General features: G+C 46.2%; 1 protein-coding gene across 3 annotated transcripts in view; it reads left to right on the forward strand.

Annotated features, from left to right (window-relative positions):
- klhl7 (kelch-like family member 7) overlaps positions 1-18,119 on the forward strand; it is an 88,917-nt gene that overhangs the window by 61,677 nt on the left and 9,121 nt on the right. For 2 of the 3 annotated variants that reach the window (XM_072509233.1, XM_072509234.1), the window contains exon 10: positions 3,791-3,888. In XM_072509233.1, coding sequence (XP_072365334.1) covers positions 3,791-3,888 — 98 coding nt within the window. Of the gene's footprint in view, positions 1-3,790; positions 3,889-12,065; positions 12,160-18,119 lie in introns of all 3 variants that reach the window. The other variant, XM_072509235.1, reaches the window with a different exon arrangement.

Consider the following 18,119-nt stretch of genomic DNA (forward strand, 5'->3'; position numbering starts at 1 on the left):
TGCCAGAGACCTGTCAGCCATGGCTTACCCCCCCAACAGTATCCAAAGCGGTATACTTGTTACTAAGGGGAACGACCACAGGGGATCCCTGTACTGACTGTTTCCTCCCAGCCCCTCTCACCGTCACCCATCTATCTTTATTCTTCAGAGTAACTACATCCCTGAAGCTTCTATCTATGACCACCTCTGCCTCCCGAATGATCCGAAGTTCATCCAGCTCCTGCTCCAGTTCCCTAACGCGGTTTCTGAGGAGCTGGAGATGGGTGCACTTCCCACAGATGAAATCAGCAGGGACACTGATGGCGTCCCTCACATCAAACATTCTGCAGGAGGAACATTGCACTACCTTCCCTGCCATCCCCTCTAGAAAAAAGAAAGAAAGAAAGAGCTTACCTGTTATTCACTCCCCTTCTCAACAAGCTATCACTCAGCAACCTCTGCGCCCCGCACGATAACACCAGAGGGAAAATAAAAGAAAAACTACTTACCAGTCACCAGCCAATCCCTTACCTGCAGGCTGTGACGTCACGGTTCGACTTCTTTCTATTTCTACCTGCCCTCGAGCCTTCCTCTTGATCTTTATTGATACATATCATTACAGTTGACCCATATCCTCCACTGGACCCAGGTTCCGCGGGTGACCCTATGATTGCTCACTTCCTCTGCCATCTCCATCCTCGATGTCTTGGTCCGGCAGGAGGACCTTCTGAAGCCAATTTTAGAAAAGAGCATCCCACCTCTCCTTCCCCACCCTGTTTTTCCCTGAACGGTGGGGTTGTTCTGCTTCACCAGCCACTCGTCTCCAAACAATATGGCACTCACAATCACTGAAGCACCCTGGCAGTGATGCACAGTCTCCCTGTTTGAACAAAAGGCTCTTTGAGGGGCCATGCAAAGGTGCAGCATTGTCAGCTGATGGCCAGTTTCACCAGTGAAAATGGCACGTGTTTTGCATACATGCTGCTGGCAGTTAGAATTTTAATAATCGCGTGGGAAAAGGCAAATAGACAGAAAGTGAAAGCGGCGCTTACTTCCGCCTCGACTTCTGGAATCCCCCGCCAACCGTCAGTGGCACTGTTGCAGCCTTGTCCGCTATTGACATCTCGGGCTTTGTCCTTTGCCAGAAACGTAAATGGGTCAGCTGTAGAATCATAGATTGCTACAGTATAGGATGAGGCCATTTGGCCTATTGGGACTATCTGGCTCTTTGAAAGAGCTATCTGCCACTTCTCTGTTTTATCCCCAAAGCCAAAATTGTTTTCCTTCTTAAATATGTCTTCAACTCCCTTTTGAATGATATTATTAAATCTCTTCCACCACCTTTACACAGTGGATTCCAGATCGCCATAACCTGTGTAATTTGTTTTCTTCATCTTGTCTCTGGTTCTTTTACCAAATGCCTTAAATTTATGTCCTTCAATTACTGACACTACTGCCATTGGAAAGTTTCTCTTATCAAAATCCTTCAAGAATATGGACACTTCTATGAAATCTCCCCATAACCTTCTCTTTTCTAATGAGAGCAACTTCAGTTTCTCCAGTCTTTCCACATAATTGAAGTCTTCTGCACTGTAAATTCTATGATTCTTTCTGGAGCCATTCCAGTAAATCTTCACTGGACCCTTTCTAAAGCTAGTTAGCAGTTTCAAATTCCATGGGGTACACATCCAAATATTTGTCCTGGTCCACCCACGTCGACGACGCCACCACCAAGAAAGCACAACAGTGCCTTTACTTCTTCAGGAAACTAAGGAAATTCGGCATGTCCACATTAACTCTCTCCAACTTTTACAGATACACCATCGGAAGCATCCTATCTGGCTGCATCACAGCCTGGTATGGCAACTGCTCGGCCCAGGACCACAAGAAACTTCAGAGAGCCGTGATCACAGCCCAGTCCGTCACATGAACCTGCCTCCCATCCATTGACTCCATCTACACCTCCCGCTGCCTGGGGAAAGCAGGCAGCATAATCAAAGACCCCTCCCACCCGACTTACTCACTCTTCCAACTTCTTCCATCGGGCAGGAGATACAAAAGCCTGAGAACCGACTCAAAAACAGCTTCTTTCCCGCTGTTACCAAACTCCTAAACGACCCTCTTATGGACTGACCTCATTAACACTACACCCCTATATACTTCACCCGATGCCGGTGTTATGTAGTTACATTGTGTACCTTGTGTTGCCCTATTACGTATTTTCTTTTATTTCCTTTTCTTTTCATGTACTTAATGATCTGTTGAGCTGCTCGCAGAAAAATACTTTGCACTGTACCTCGGTACACGTGACAATAAACAAAAATCCAAGCATCCTGTCTGTATTTTAACAGACTGATCAACACATAATGTCATAGAATCATAGAATTTACAGTGCAGAAGGCAGCCATTCAGCCCATCGAGTCTGCACCAGCCCTTGGAAAGAGCACCCTACTTAAGCCCATGCCTCCACCCTATCCCCGTAACCCAGTAACCCCACCTAACCATTTTGGATGCTAAAGGCAATTTATCATGACCAATCCACCTAACCTGCACATCTTTGGATTGTGGGAGGAAACCCGTAGGACACCCACGCACACACTGGGAGAACGTGCAGACTCGCCAGATAGTGACCGAAGCTGGAAATGGAACCTGGGACCCTGGAGCTTGAAGCAACTGTGCTAGCCACTATGCTATCGTGCTGTCATTACCAAAAACTTTCTGTATGTCTCAAAAGTTTCCCAGTCTCTGACATTCAGCCTGTAATTGCTCTGATTTATCACAGTCCCCTTTTTGAACAGGGTTACAATGTTTGCAATCCTCCAGTAGCCTGTCACCATTCCGTATCTTGGGAGGTTTATAAAATGATAGCTTGAGCCTCCATAATTTCCACCCGCCCCTCATTAACCTTGGATGCACCCATCCGCACCAGTGACTTTTCAAAATTGAAAATGGTCATCCTCCCTCTATTTATTAAAATCTTATCTCATTTTTCTTCTACCTTGACTGCAATATGGGCAGCATCTGCTTCTTTGGTGAAAACAAAACAAAGTGCATATTTAGTGTCTCAGTTATGCCCTCCATCACCATAAATTCTTCGATACCTAATCAACTCCACCTGTCCTTTGATTACCCTTTTCCTATGTTTATCTTTTGGGTTCTCTTTGTTATCCATAAATCTGTTCTTGTGCACGCTCTTTGCCGTGCTTACTTTTTTCCATTCTGTCCTGCACTAGTCTTGGGAGTGCGAAAACTAGAGACGAGGGTGCCATGAGAATTCCCACACTCAATGGTATATTTACTTAAAATGCAGATGAAGCCTCGGTTTTGTGTCTCATTGGAAAGGCGATGTCTCTGGCAATGCTGCATTCTTACAATATGACACTGATAAAAAATGCTATGCTAGAAGAGTGACCAAGTGTGCTAATTGACAATGAAAGATTCATCTGCATATCATAGAAATGTGAAATTATTGTCAGATTTATTTATTTATCTTTATTTCCAATTAAGGGGCAATTTAGCATGGTCAATACACCTAAACGGCACATCTTTGGGTTGTGGGGGTGAAACCTACGCAGTCACAGGGAGAATGTGCAAACTCCACACTGACAGTGACCCAGGGCCGGGATCGAACCCGGGTCCTCAGCGCCATAGGCAGCAGTGCTAACCACTGTGGCACACCGTTGTCAGAATCATTGACTGCAGTGTAAAGCTTGCCAATTCATTTCCATAATCACTCAAGCGCACAATTTTCTTGTACCAATAGGCGTTAGTAACACAATGAGCTAATGTTTCATTTTTATATCATTCACAGGTGGACAGAACTTGCTGCAATGCTGGAGGCCAGGAAGAACCATGGATTAGTTTTTGTAAATGACAGAATCTATGCTGTTGGTGGACAAAATGGACTTGGTATGTTTGTTTTTTATAAACACTGTATCAAGATGCTGCTCAAAGATCTAGCACTGAGAGTCTGTAATATTTATGACAAATGTTAGGAATAATTCTTGTATTCTGACAGCCTCACGATTGGGTGGGGGGGATGCCGGGGGACCCTCCCATGTTGAGTTTGGGCTGGGGGAGGGGTGGGGAGTCGGTTATTTTTTTGTGGACCAGATTGGGACGCCAGATCTCTCGCTATAATGGGGAGTTCCATCAAGCGGAGATCCCCATTGTAAAATCGGCCTGTGTGCAACCTCGGCCATCCGTTCCCCGTTGTTCAAAGTGACTCGCATTGAATAGTCATCTGTTTCTGGCTAAACAAACTTGCTCGGGGACTTTGTTCACTTTTGGGAAGATCGCGCCCTATGTACCAGATTCCTCAGTTGGGGAAACAAGTCTCTACCCTGTCAATCCCCTGCAGGATCTTTCTATATTTCAGAGAGATTACACTAATTCTTCTACTCCAGAGAGTATATGTTCAGATGACGCAACACCTCATCATAAGGCAACCCTTTCATCCCAGGAATAAGTCTATTGCGGCCTTCACTGTACTTCCGCCAATGCTAGTATAACTAAATCTATAACTCTGGTTATTGACCTTTTTGCTAATAGGTCATTCCAATTTTGGATCCAGCTTTTCTCCTTCCTTTGTATCCCAGAGACGTTTAATTTTCTGACCCGTCAGCCATGTGGACCTTCAAAAATCCATCAAACCCTCATCAACTCTGCCTGTTATCTCCCAAAAAAATTCACAAGTTCATCAGCCTGGAACTCACTGCTGGAGGAGGTGGTGAAAGCAGGGACGATAGTGACGTTTAAGGGGCATCTTGACAAATACATGAATAGGATGGGAATAGAGGGATACGGTCCCCGGTAGTGTAGAAGATTTTAGATTAGACGGGCAGCAAGGTCGGCGCCGGCTTGGAGGGCCAAAGGGCCTGTTCCTGTGCTGTACTTTTCTTTGTTCTTTGTTCTATACCTCTTACAAGTCCTTGGTTAATCGTGTCTTCCTAAATGGCAATTTGCACTGTCAGAATCTTTTCCAATTATTTACCCACTGCTAAGGTTAAACCGACTACTCTCTATATCCATTCCACGCTTTCTTAGATATGGTAAAATGTTAGTGTCCTCCAGTTTTCCGGCACTACCCCTGTAACAATAGAGAACTGCAAATGACGATCAGAGTCTCTATTGCTTCCTCCTTTGATTCTCTTATTAGCTTGGGATACATTTCATCAAAGCCTGACAAATTATTTGCTTTCAATGATGCTAAATACCAAATATTTCCTGTCCTGCTATGTTTATGTCATCTGATATTTCACCTCCTTAACTGCAATGTTTCCATCGCCCGCCTGTCCCCTTTTGGAAAAAGAGATGCAAAATATTCATTAATAACCAGCCTACATCTTCCATCAAGACACAGTTTCCCTCTTGTGCCTTGAAAAATGTTCTAACTTGTCCTCTTTCTCTTCATTTATTTGTAAAGCATGCTTGGGTTTTCCTTGATTTAATTGCTGATATTTTTTCATGCCCTCTCTGCTTTCCTAATTTTTGTTCTCATTTTATCTCCTGTTTTTTCTCTACTTCTCTGTTTCCTGCAGTATTGAATTCTCAGTATCTTCCTTTTTTTTTGCTTTCCCCTACTCTGTCAGCTCTTTTATTTCTACCTAGATTTGTGAGCCCCACAGTCTCGTTTTGGGAACATATTTGCTCTGATCTTTCTTTAGCACCTTCTTGAATGCCTCCCGCTGCTCTGCCACTGATTTATTTTCAACTATTTAAAGATGACTTTTGTCACATTATACTTCAGCTCAGTAAAATTGATTTCTTCCCAGTTTAAACTTTACTCTCGATCTATCTATGTTCTTTTTCATAATTGTGCAAAATTAAACTGAATTGTGATCACTATCACAAATGCTCTTCCACTGATTTCAATCTGTCCAGCTTCATTCCCTAAAACCAAGTCCATAACTGCCCTTTTATTGGGCTTGCTGTATACTGGCTAACTGGTTCTACTAAATGCATTTTAAGAATTCTGCGCCTTCTATATCTTTTGCAATGTTTTATCTTTGTTAATATTCGTGTACTTGAAATCCCCTAATATTATTGCCCACTTGATTCTGCACTTCTCAGCAATTTTTCTAGAGATGTGCTCTTCCATATCCCTCTGATTGTTTTGAGATATGTAGTATACTTGGAGCTGTGTAACTGCTCCTTATTTGTCCCTCAGTTCAACATATATGGCCTTGTTCCATGATCCTTCTGGTTTTTGCACTGAGTGCTGAATTTGGTGCTTTTTGAGTGCTATAGTAAGAGTTTGGTGACCGAGGGAGTATAAGGCTTAATTTTTATCTAAAATTTAGTCTTCCTTTTATTTAGTTAATTAACTTAAAAGTTGCTGTTTGGTTTAGAAGAAGGTGAATTTTCAATCAGCTTTAAACAGGCTTCTACTTGTAGGCACTTGCAGCTGGAGCTTGTTAATTAGTTAATTGGATTAGGCCAGTTTTCAGAGGCTAGATTCACAGTATAAAGGTGATCCCCTGCAGTGCAGACTTTGTTTGCACTGAGTGCTGAATTTGGTGCTTTTTGAGTGCTATAGTAAGAGTTTGGTGACCGAGGGAGTATAAGGCTTCATTTTTATGTAAAATTTAGTCTTCCTTTTATTTAGTTAATTAACTTAAAAGTTGCTGTTTGGTTTAGAAGAAGGTGAATTTTCAATCAGCTTTAAACAGGCTTCTACTTGTAGGCACTTGCAGCTGGAGCTTGTTAATTAGTTAATTGGATTAGGCCAGTTTTCAGAGGCTAGATTCACAGTATAAAGGTGATCCCCTACAGTGCAGACTTTGTTTGCACTGAGTGCTGAATTTGGTGCTTTTTGAGTGCTATAGTAAGAGTTTGGTGACCGAGGGAGTGCTGAATTTGGTGCTTTTTGAGTGCTATAGTAAGAGTTTGGTGACCGAGGGAGTTAGGTGAGGAGGGAGTAAGGTGCTCCTTTCATTTTGTTTCCGACATTTCCGCAAAGAGTGAGAAGAGAGCCAGGAGTTTACAGAAAGTGTAGCTAACTGGGAGCAGAGTCGGAGGGCGGAGATCTAGTTAGTCCTCACGGCAGCTATATTCTGTCAGGTAAGAGGGGATGGAGGCTAGGCCAGTTGCATGCTCCTCCTGTGGGATGTGGGTGGTGAGGGATACGACTGGTGTCCCCGCTGACTATACCTGCGGGAAGTGCACCCAACTTCAGCTCCTCAAAGACGGTGTTAGGGAGCTGAAGCTGGATGAACTTCGGATCATCCGGGAGGCAGAGGGGTGATTGAGAAGAGTTAGAGGGAGGTAACCACACCCAAGGTACAGGACAAGAATAGCTGGGTTACAGTCAGGGGGAAAAAACAAACAGGCAGACAGTGCAGGGATCCCTCGTGGCCGTTCCCCTTCAAAACAAGTATACCGTTTTGGATGCTGTTTGGGGGGGGGGGGGGGATGACCGACCGGGGGAAGGCCCTAGCGGCCAGGTCTCTGGCACTGAGTGGCTCTGGGGCTCAGACGGGAAGGGGGGAGAATAGAAAAGCAATAGTTGTAGGAGATTCAATGGTTAGGGGAATAGATAGGAGATTCTGTGGTCGCGAGCGAGACTCCTGGAAGGTATGTTGCCTCCCGGGTGCCAGGGCCAGGGATGTCTCGGATCATGTCTTCAGGATCCTTAAGGGGGAGGGTGAGCAGCCAGAAGTCGTGGTGCACATTGGTACCAACGACATAGGTAGGAAAAGGGGTGTGGAGGTAATAAACCAGTTTAGGGAGTTGGCTGGAAGTTAAAAGCCAGGACAGTCAGAGTTGTCATCTCTGGTTTGTTGCCGGTGCCACGTGATAGCGAGGCTAGGAATAGGGAGAGAGTGCAGCTGAACACGTGGCTGCAGGAATGGTGTAGGAGGGAGGGCTTCAGGTATTTGGATAATTGGAGCGCATTCTGGGGAAGGTGGGACCTGTACAAGCAGGACGGGTTGCATCTGAACCAGAGGGGCACCAATATCCTGGGAGGGAGGTTTTCTAGTACTCTTCGGGAGGGTTTAAACTAATTTGGCAGGGGAATGGGAACCGGATTTGTAGTCCAGCAACTAAGGTAGCCGATATTCAAGGCGCCAAAGCGTGTAATGAGGCAGTGGGGAAGGGAACACTGACAAAGGAGAGTACTTGCAGGCACGGAGATGGGTTGAAGTGTGTATACTTCAACGCAAGAAGCATCAGGAATAAGGTGGGTGAACTTAAGGCATGGATCGGTACTTGGGACTACGATGTGGTGGCCATCACGGAAACTTGGATAGCAGAGGGGCAGAAATGGTTGTTGGAGGTCCCTGGTTATAGATGTTTCAATAAGATTAGGGAGGGTGGTAAAAGAGGTGGGGGGGGTGGCATTATTAATGAGAGATAGTATAACAGCTGCAGAAAGGTAGTTCGAGGAGTATCACCCTATTGAGGTAGTATGGGTTGAAGTCAGAAATAGGAAAGGAGCAGTCACCTTGTTAGGAGTTTTCTATAGGCCCCCCAATAGTAGCAGAGATGTGGAGGAACAGATTGGGAAACAGATTTTGGAAAGGTGCAGAAGTCATAGGGTAGTAGTCAAGGGCGACTTTAACTTCCCAAAAATTGAGTGGGAACTCTTTAGATCAAATAGTTTGGATGGGGTGGTGTTTGTGCAGTGTGTCCAGGAAGCTTTTCTAACACAGTATGTAGATTGTCCGACCAGAGGAGGGGCAATATTGGATTTAGTACTTGGTAATGAACCAGGGCAAGTGATAGATTTGTTAGTGGGGGAGCATTTTGGAGATAGTGACCACAATTCTGTGACTGTCACTTTAGTAATGGAGAGGGATAGGTACGTGCAACAGGGCAAGGTTTACAATTGGGGGAAGGGTAAATACGATGTTGTCAGACAAGAATTGAAGTGCATAAGTTGGGAACATAGGCTGGCAGGGAAGGACACAAGTGAAATGTGGAACTTGTTCAAGGAACAGGTGCTACGTGTCCTTGATATGTATGTCCCTGTCAGGCAGGGAAGAGATGGTCGAGTGAGGGAACCATGGTTGACAAGAGAGGTTGAATGTCTTGTTAAGAGGAAAAAGGAGACTTATGTAAGGCTGAGGAAACAAGGTTCAGACAGGGCATTGGAGGGATACAAGATAGCCAGGAGGGAACTGAAGAAAGGGATTAGGAGAGCTAAGAGAGGGCATGAACAATCTTTGGCGGGTAGGGTCAAGGAAAACCACAAGGCCTTTTACACATATGTGAGAAATATGAGAATGACTAGAGCGAGGGTAGGTCCGATCAAGGACTGTAGCGGGAGATTGTGTATTGAGTCTGAAGAGATGGGAGAGGTCTTGAACGAGTACTTTTCTTCTGTATTTACAAATGAGAGGGGCGATATTGTTGGAGAGGACAGTGTGAAACAGATTGGTAAGCTCGAGGAAATACTTGTTAGGAAGGAAGATGTGTTGGGCATTTTGAAAAACTTGAGGATAGACAAGTCCCCCGGGCCTGACGGGATATATCCAAGGATTCTATGGGAAGCAAGAGATGAAATTGCAGAGCCGTTGGCAATGATCTTTTCGCCCTCACTGTCAACAGGGGTAGTACCAGGGGATTGGAGAGTGGCGAATGTCGTGCCCCTGTTCAAAAAAGGGACTAGGGATAACCCTGGGAATTACAGGCCAGTTAGTCTTACTTCGGTGGTAGGCAAAGTAATGGAAAGGGTACTGAAGGATAGGATTTCTGAGCATCTGGAAAGACACTGCTTGATTAGGGATAGTCAGCATGGATTTGTGAGGGGTAGGTCTTGCCTTACAAGTCTTATTGAATTCTTTGAGGAGGTGACCAAGCATGTGGATGAAGGTAAAGCAGTGGATGTAGTGTACATGGATTTTAGTAAGGCATTTGATAATGTTCCCCATGGTAGGCTTATGCAGAAAGTAAGGAGGCATGGGATAGTGGGAAATTTGGCCAGTTGGATAACAAACTGGCTAACCGATAGAAGTCAGAGAGTGGTGGTGGATGGCAAATATTCAGCCTGGATCCGAGTTACCAGTGGCGTACCGCAGGGATCAGTTCTGGGTCTTCTGCTGTTTGTGATTTTCATTAATGACTTGGATGAGGGAGTTGAAGGGTGGGTCAGTAAATGTGCAGACGATACGAAGATTGGTGGAGTTGTGGATAGTAAGGAGGGCTGTTGTCGGCTGCAAAGAGACATAGATCGGATGCAGAGCTGGGCTGAGAAGTGGCAGATGGAGTTTAACCCTGAAAAGTGTGAGATTGTCCATTTTGGAAGGACAAATATGAATGCGGAATACAGGGTTAACGGTAGAGATCTTGGCAATGTGGAGGAGCAGAGAGATCTTGGGGTCTATGTTCATACATCTTTGAAAGTTGCCACTCAAGTGGATAGAGCTGTGAAGAAGGCCTATGGTGTGCTCGCGTTCATTAACAGAGGGATTGAATTTAAGAGCCGTGAGGTGATGATGCAGCTGTACAAATCTTTGGTAAGGCCACATTTGGAGTACTGTGTACAGTTCTGGTCGCCTCATTTTATGAAGGATGTGGAAGCTTTGGAAAAGGTGCAAAGAAGATTTACCAGGATGTTGCCTGGAATGGAGAGTAGGTCTTACGAGGAAAGGTTGAGGGTGCTAGGCCTTTTCTCATTAGAACGGAGAAGGATGAGGGGCGACTTGATAGAGGTTTATAAGATGATCAGGGGAATAGATAGAGTAGACAGTCAGAGACTTTTTCCCCGGGTGGAACAAACCATTACAAGGGGACATAAATTTAAGGTGAAAGGTGGAAGATATAGGAGGGATATCAGAGGTAGGTTCTTTACCCAGAGAGTAGTGGGGGCATGGAATGCACTGCCTGTGGAAGTAGTTGAGTCGGAAACATTGGGGACCTTCAAGCAGCTATTGGATAGGTACATGGATTACGGTAAAATGATATAGTGTAGATTTAGTTCTTAAGGGCAGCGCGGTAGCATTGTGGATAGCACAATTGCTTCACAGCTCCAGGGTCCCAGGTTCGATTCCGGCTTGGGTCACTGTCTGTGCGGAGTCTGCACGTCATCCCCGTGTTTGCGTGGGTTTCCTCCGGGTGCTCCGGTTTCCTCCCACGGTCCAAAGATTTGCAGGTTAGGTGAATTGGCCAATGATAAATTGCCCTTAATGTCCAAAATTGCCCTTGGTGTTGGGTGGAGGTGTTGAGTTTGGGTAGGGTGCTCTTTCCAAGAGCCGGTGCAGACTCAAAGGGCCGAATGGCCTCCTTCTGCACTGTAAATTCAATGATAGTCTATGATTAATCTAGGACAAAGGTTCGGCACAACATTGTGGGCCGAAAGGCCTGTTCTGTGCTGTATTTTCTATGTTCTATATCACTTGTCACAGTTGTGATAGTTTCCTTAACCAATATTTCAACCCTCCCTCCTTTTATATTCATCTCTCTCTCTCTCTATTGTTGAATTGCCATTCATGCTCCTCTTTAAGCACTTCCAAGTGTCTTGTCTATCTGTGTCCTCAGCCTTATTCGTTACACTTGCACTGAAACAGGTACTGCTAATCACTGAACAACCCCTTTGTTGTCTAGTTTCTAGCCGGTGTTTCATTCCTTCCATTCTCTGTTGTTAATTTTCAGTGTTCCATTTTCAGCCTTGTTTCTCGGCTTTCCAAATCTATTCTCAGCTTACCATCCCCCACCCAGCCCCTCAAATTTAACCCTCCTGAACAGCATTAGCTAACCACACTGCCATGATATAAGTCCGGTCCTGTTGAAGTACAACTCGTCTGACATGTATAGGTCCTACCTGCCCAGGATCTGTCTCAGCGCTTCAGAAATATAAAGTCCTCCCTCCTGTACTATTCTTCTAGCCACATGTTTGTCAGTACTATTTTCTAATTTCTTTACCCATTAGCACGTGGCACTGAGAAGATTCTGCAGAACATTACCCTTTTGTGATTCTGCTTTTTTGTCAGTAGCCCTGTGAACTAACTGCCACTGTCCAGATGTGGAGGGGCCCTTCTTCGGATTCACTGTATCTCTGGTGCTCCCATTCCTGCTGTACAACATGCAGATTCGTCTTGTTTTGCCAGATTGCTGATGTTTTTTTTGTCTGGTTTTCTTTTCAGATTTTATTTTTTTTATATACACGCTTCTTGCCACACTGACAGCATTCAAAGTCTCTGCACCAACATTCAGATGATGATCAGGCTTTCCAAATTGGTAACATTCCCGGCTGCTTGCTATCTTATGTGCATGCTCAGCTGTCACATTATGAACTCGAGTTGACGCATTCAGCTGCTCTGCTTCTTTTGCAGCCAGCTCCATGGAGTTTGCAATGTGGCTTTCTGAAGAGCGAGGTTAGCCTCTGTCAGGAGGCCTTTCTTGATTGCTTCTTTACGAAGGCCACAGACCAACCTGTCACGGAGTATATAATTCAGTACTTGATAAAATTCACAATGTCCATGAGTTTTTAATGTACTGCAACACAATTCAGTAAGCTTTAAGATACTGATGCAGTGTAGTCCTCCGGTGAAGCTGTTAAATTGGGGGACGGTGAATTACAAAATATTAGGCAGGAACTGGGGGCAGATGTTTGAGGGCAAATCAACATCTGGCATGTGGGAGGCTTTCAAGTGTAAGTTGATAGGAAGTCAGGACTGGCATGTTCCTGTAAGGATGAAGGAGAAGTATGGCAAGTTTTGGGAACCTTGGATACTGTGAGCCTAGTCAAAAAGAAAAAGGAAGCATTTGTCAAGCTAGGAGGCTGGGAACACAGAAACAAGTGTGGATTACAAGGAAAGTAGAAGGAACTTAAGCAAGGAGTCAGGAGGACAAAAATGGGTCATGAAAAGTCATTGGCCAGCAGGAGTAAGGAAAATCCCAAGGCTTTTTATACATATATGAAGAGCGAAAGGATTGGCCCACTCAAGAACAGGGGAGGGAATCTATGCATGGAGCTAGAGGAAATGGGTGAGGTATTAAATGAATACTTTGTGTCAGTATTCATCAAAGAAAAGGACTTGGTGGATTGAGTCTGGGGAAGGGAGTGTAGATAGTTCGGGTCATGTTGAGATTAAAAAAGGAGGTATTGGGGGTCTTGGAAAAACATTGATAGACAAGTCCCCAGGGTCTGATTGAAATATCCCAGAATACTGAGAGAGACAAGGGAGCAAATTGCTGGGGCCTTGAGAGAAATCTTTGTTTCCTCACTGGCTCCAGGGGAGGTCCCAAAGGATTGGAGAATAGCCAATGTTGTTCCTTTGTTTAAGAAGGGGAGCAAGCATAATCCAGGTAATTACAGGCCAGTAAGCCTTATGTCAGTGGGAGGGAAATTATTGGAGAGGATTCTTCAAGACCGGATTTACTCCCAATTGGAAATAAGTGGATGTATTAGCAAGAGGCAACATGGTTTTGTAAAGGGGAGGTCGTGTCTCACTAACTTGATCGAGTTTTTCGATGAAATGACAAAGATGATTGATGAGGGTAGAGTAGTGGATATTGTCTACATGGACTTCAGTAAGGCCTTTGACAAGTCCCTCATGGCAGACTGGTACAGAAGGTGAAGTCGCACGGGATCCGAGGTGAGCTGACAGTATGGATACAGAACTGGCTCGATCATAGAAGACAGAGGGTAGCACTGGAGGTGTGTGTTTCTGAATGGAGGGCTGTGATTAGTGGCGTTCCTCGGGGATCAGTGCTTGGACCGTTGCTGTTTGTAATATATATAAATGATTTGGAGGAAATTGTGGTTTGATTAGTATGTTTGTGGATGACACCAAGGTTGGCGGAATTGTGGATAGCGATGAGGACCGTCAGAGGATACAGCAGGATATAGATCGGTTGGAGACTTGGGTGGAGAGATGGCAGATGAAGTTTAATCCAGACAAATGTGAGGTAATGCATTTTGGAAGGTCTAATATAGATGGGAAATGTACAGTAAATAGCAGAACCCTTAAGAGTATTGGTAGGCAGAGGGATCTGGGTGTACAGGTACACCGGTCCCTGAAAGTGACGCAGGTGGAGAAGGTAGTCAAGAAGGCATATAGCATGCCTTCATTGGCTGGGGCATTGAGTTTAAAAATTGGCAAGTCATGTTGCAGCTTTATAGAACCTTAAGTTAGGCCGCATTTGGAATATGATGTTCAATTCTGATTGCCACACTACCAAAAGGATGTGGAGGCTTTGGAGAGTATAGAAAAAATTTACCATGATGTTGCCTGGTATGGAGGGAATTAGCTATGAGGTGAGGTTGGAGAAACTTGGTTTGTTCTCACTGGAACGATGGAGGTTGAGGGGTGACCTGATAGACATGTACAAGACTATATGTAGGGTATGGACCGAGTGGATAGTCAGAAGCTTTTTCCCAGGGTGAAAGAGTCAATTACTAGGGGGCATAGGTTTAAGGTGCAAGGGGCAAGGTTGAAAGGAGATGTATGAGGCATGTTTTTTTTTAAGAGGGTGTTGGGAGCCTGGAACGTGCTGCCGGGGGAGTTAGTGGAAGCATATACGATCGCAAATTTTAAGGGGCGTCTTGACAAATACATGAATCGGATGGGGATAGAGGGATATGGTCCCTGGAAGGGGAGAGGATTTTAGTTCAGACGGGCAGCATGGTCGGTGCAGGCTTGGAGGGCTGAAGGGCCTGTTCCTGAGTTGTAATTTTCTTTGTTCTAATATAATGCACAATTATTTCTCCCTCTTGGTTTATTTTAGGAAACCTAAATCTTTCTGCTATGACAAGTGGCTTAGGAGAAAAATGCATCCCCGGGACATTATAATGTCCTTCTGATTTTGTGCCAAGTTTGTCAGCCAGAATCAAGCTTCTTAGTAAGCCAAAGGTTTAAGGTCCCATCACACTTAAGAAAGTTGCACCTTTCTATCATTTTTAATTCCATTTGCAAAGACAAAAAATTCAAAACATTCAGTGTACGAGTTCCGTGGTTCAACAGTCTTATCAAAATGTCCCGTAGGTCCAGTAAGTGTGTCCATTTTTAGCCTTTTATTTTTTTTCTCAGTTACTGTGTTGCCATTTTAAATGTATTGCCACTTTAAAACCATCACTCAGCCGTCTCTGCAGCTGCTTATTGAATCGCTGTGCTCTTTCCGTGCTTTTTAGGGAGACCTGCAATCGTGGCTACGTTTTCTTTAATTTTTGGAGACTTCTGACTTTTTTAATGACTACATACTTACTTCTGGATATTTTGCACATCAGGGGCTGTTTGCAACCTGTCAGTTTCTTTGTTGTTGATTTCCCATGCTTTTTCGAGATACTACCCTGTTTTAACTCGAAGCTGCTTCTAATGCCAGTCTTTTTTCACGGGTAATTTTTTACTAGCTCTTTGCTGTTATTTTTTTTTTTAATGCCCCGTGTTTTTTTAACTTAAAGTAGCAGCATTTATGATGACCTTTCCTTTCAAATCTTCCGGACAGCTGCAACCCTTTGTTTTTTTTATGATACTCTACAGGTTTCTTTTTGTTTCAACTCCACAGCTCCCCATATTTAACTGCCAGCCTTTTTTCTTGGGCAGTCAAAATCCAACTTGGAGTTCATGTGAAAATTTGTTTTCTTTAGTTTCACTTTGAGTGGCATCATGCAAAGGTTCTTGTCGCCACTTTGTCATGTTTTTGATCCTGGTGTCTTTCAAGATCAATCAAGACACAAGTAGACATATGAGGTGATTAACATTGCAACTCTTCTTCATTATTGTCTTAGTTAGACTAATGAGAAAACATGGATCCTGCAATCACACAATGCACTGGTTTGCAAAGTACAGCAAGCCAGACAAAACATATAATACACAACAGAACCCCTTTTAATCTGAACTGGATAATATGGGCCCAATTCGCTGGAAAAATTTCTGTGTGGTAGCGAGCGGGAATTGCTGAGCGCTTCCCGGAGCTTGGCCCAGCGAAGCTGGCAACGCAATTCAACGTCAACTGGTCCACTTAACGAGGCCTCACATGCTTCTCGACGCAAATGAAGGCTCTCCAGCTGATTCGCCGGGACCGCACTCACCAGCCCCCCACACTAACTAGATCGAGCAGCACTTAAGTTGCACTTGCTCAACCAACCCCAGTTAGCTTGCAACAATGGCGCCAAGGAGACCAGGCCAAGGATTCGGGGGCGCTGACCTGGGGAGGCTCCAGGACGCGGTGGAGACCAGGAAGGATGTTGTATTCCCCGAGGGTCCCGGAGGGTGAACCACAAGGCAGCCAGTACTGCTTGGGATGAGGTGGCGCCAGCCATAAACTCGAGTAGTGTGAAAAAGAAGACTGGCCAGCAATGCAGAAAGAAGGTCAACGATCTACACCAGGCAGCAGGAGTAAATAGATGCCACCCTCCCCCCCCCCCCCCCCCCCCAAACTCTCCATGCGATCCCCCTCCTCCTCCCCGCCCCCTCCCACACCTTCACACCCTCTCTCCCAAAAACTGTGAACCACGTGTGAGGCTAACGATGCCCTATCTGTGTCTGCAAGAAAAGCTCTCTCACAATCGGTAGGTGAGTCCCAGACTGGTGGTGGGTGCTGGACTTAAGAAAACTCATCTCCTTCGAGAAGCAGGCCTTGGAGGTGACTGGGGTGGCCGAGGATAGATCAGCCACACAGAGGCTGGCAGATGCCGCAGAGGTGAGAAGCCACCGGGCTCCACCCGGGGGAACTGTCAAACATGATTGACCCATCTCTCCCACTGATCACATGTCCATTCTCCCACAGGTCCTCCAGCCGACGGAACCGGCCCATTCTGGGCGGCACCCTCTCCTGACTACCAGAACACCTCTGAGGAGAGCAGCGAGAATGCCACCTTGGTTGTGACACAGCTGTCACCCCCCCCCCCCCCCCCCCAGCTGCGTCACAGCCTGATGCTGAGCCTCTGGAAGTGGGTTACCCGTAGCTGATGGAGACGATAGGGAGCGGCCGGGACGTTCATAGGGAGATGCCAGTGTCGCTCCAGCAGATCCATATCCGCTTGGAGGAGTCCCAGAGGCTATGGGCGCAGGAGATGGCACCGGCAATGAGTAGCACCGAGGCCAACACTGCTAGGGTGGTGACCGCAGTGGAGAGCCTGGTGCACAACGTCGGCACCATTAGTGAAGGTGTCCAAGGTATCGCGCATTCGGTGATGGTCATGGCTGAGGGCCTCGGTTGAATGACAGCCTCGCAGGGGAATGTCACCCAGCACCAGACCGACCTTGATGAGGTTCTGTGGGACATGTCAGGCTCTCAGATGGGCATGACTGAGGCGCTGCGGAGCTGGTCCCAGTCGCAGGTGGGCATGGCGGAGACGCTACAGAGCTTGTCCCAGTCACCGAGGAGCATTGCTGATGGTGCGGTCCATGGTGAACCACCAGGGCTGGCAGAGCTAGATGGTGCAGGGGCAGCCGGGGTTCGAACCAGCTGCCCCTTTGCCCCAAAGTGGACCCCAGGGCCCTAAGGGCACTGATCGGGAGGAGGGGGTGCCAAGTGCCAGGCCGGACCCATCCATGGAGTGGCAACGGTGGCCACTAGCTCCCCCAGTTCCACCTCTCTGATGCCGCGTATCAAGGTCAGCACATGGGAATGGGTGGCACGGCTGTGCATGTGCCGCCGAAAAGTGCGCCAGGGCCCTCTTACCTCCGAGGATGCCCTCCAGGGGCATCGAAGGCAACGGGATGAGGTAGGCAGCTGGCAGCCTGCATCTCAGATATGCATCCTGGGGAAACATCTGGATTCAGTAATGGAGCTAGGAAGGCCAAGCACGTTGAGGATCACTGAAGGCACCGGTGGAAGGGGTAGTGGTGGGGAGGGGGAGGGGTATTGTACAGCACAATAAACTCCTTTTTACACAACCATTATGATGCCTTTGTCACTTTCTTCTGCAATGCGGACTGTCCTCCGGACCCGTTGCCCACCTTTCCAGGCAACCCCACCTCCCCCCCCTTCCCATGGTGCTCAACCACCCTCTGGCCGTGGGCATGTCCCAGGAGCTGTGTCCCATCCCCTGGATGTTCAGATGTGTGTGTGTGGTGTTGCCTCCCGCGTTGTTCAAGCACAGTGTTCAGGCATCAAGGGGTGATTAGGATGCTGGGCAATGGCTCTCACATCATGGCCTGCCAACCCACAGTAATTCACTTGGCATCTGTGAAGTGCTCACTTAACTATGATTGCCTATTCCCTTTCGTCAGTAGCCTTCAGCCACGCAG

This window comes from Scyliorhinus torazame, chromosome 6 (genome assembly GCF_047496885.1).
Source record: "Scyliorhinus torazame isolate Kashiwa2021f chromosome 6, sScyTor2.1, whole genome shotgun sequence".
NCBI classification, from domain to species: domain Eukaryota; kingdom Metazoa; phylum Chordata; class Chondrichthyes; order Carcharhiniformes; family Scyliorhinidae; genus Scyliorhinus; species Scyliorhinus torazame.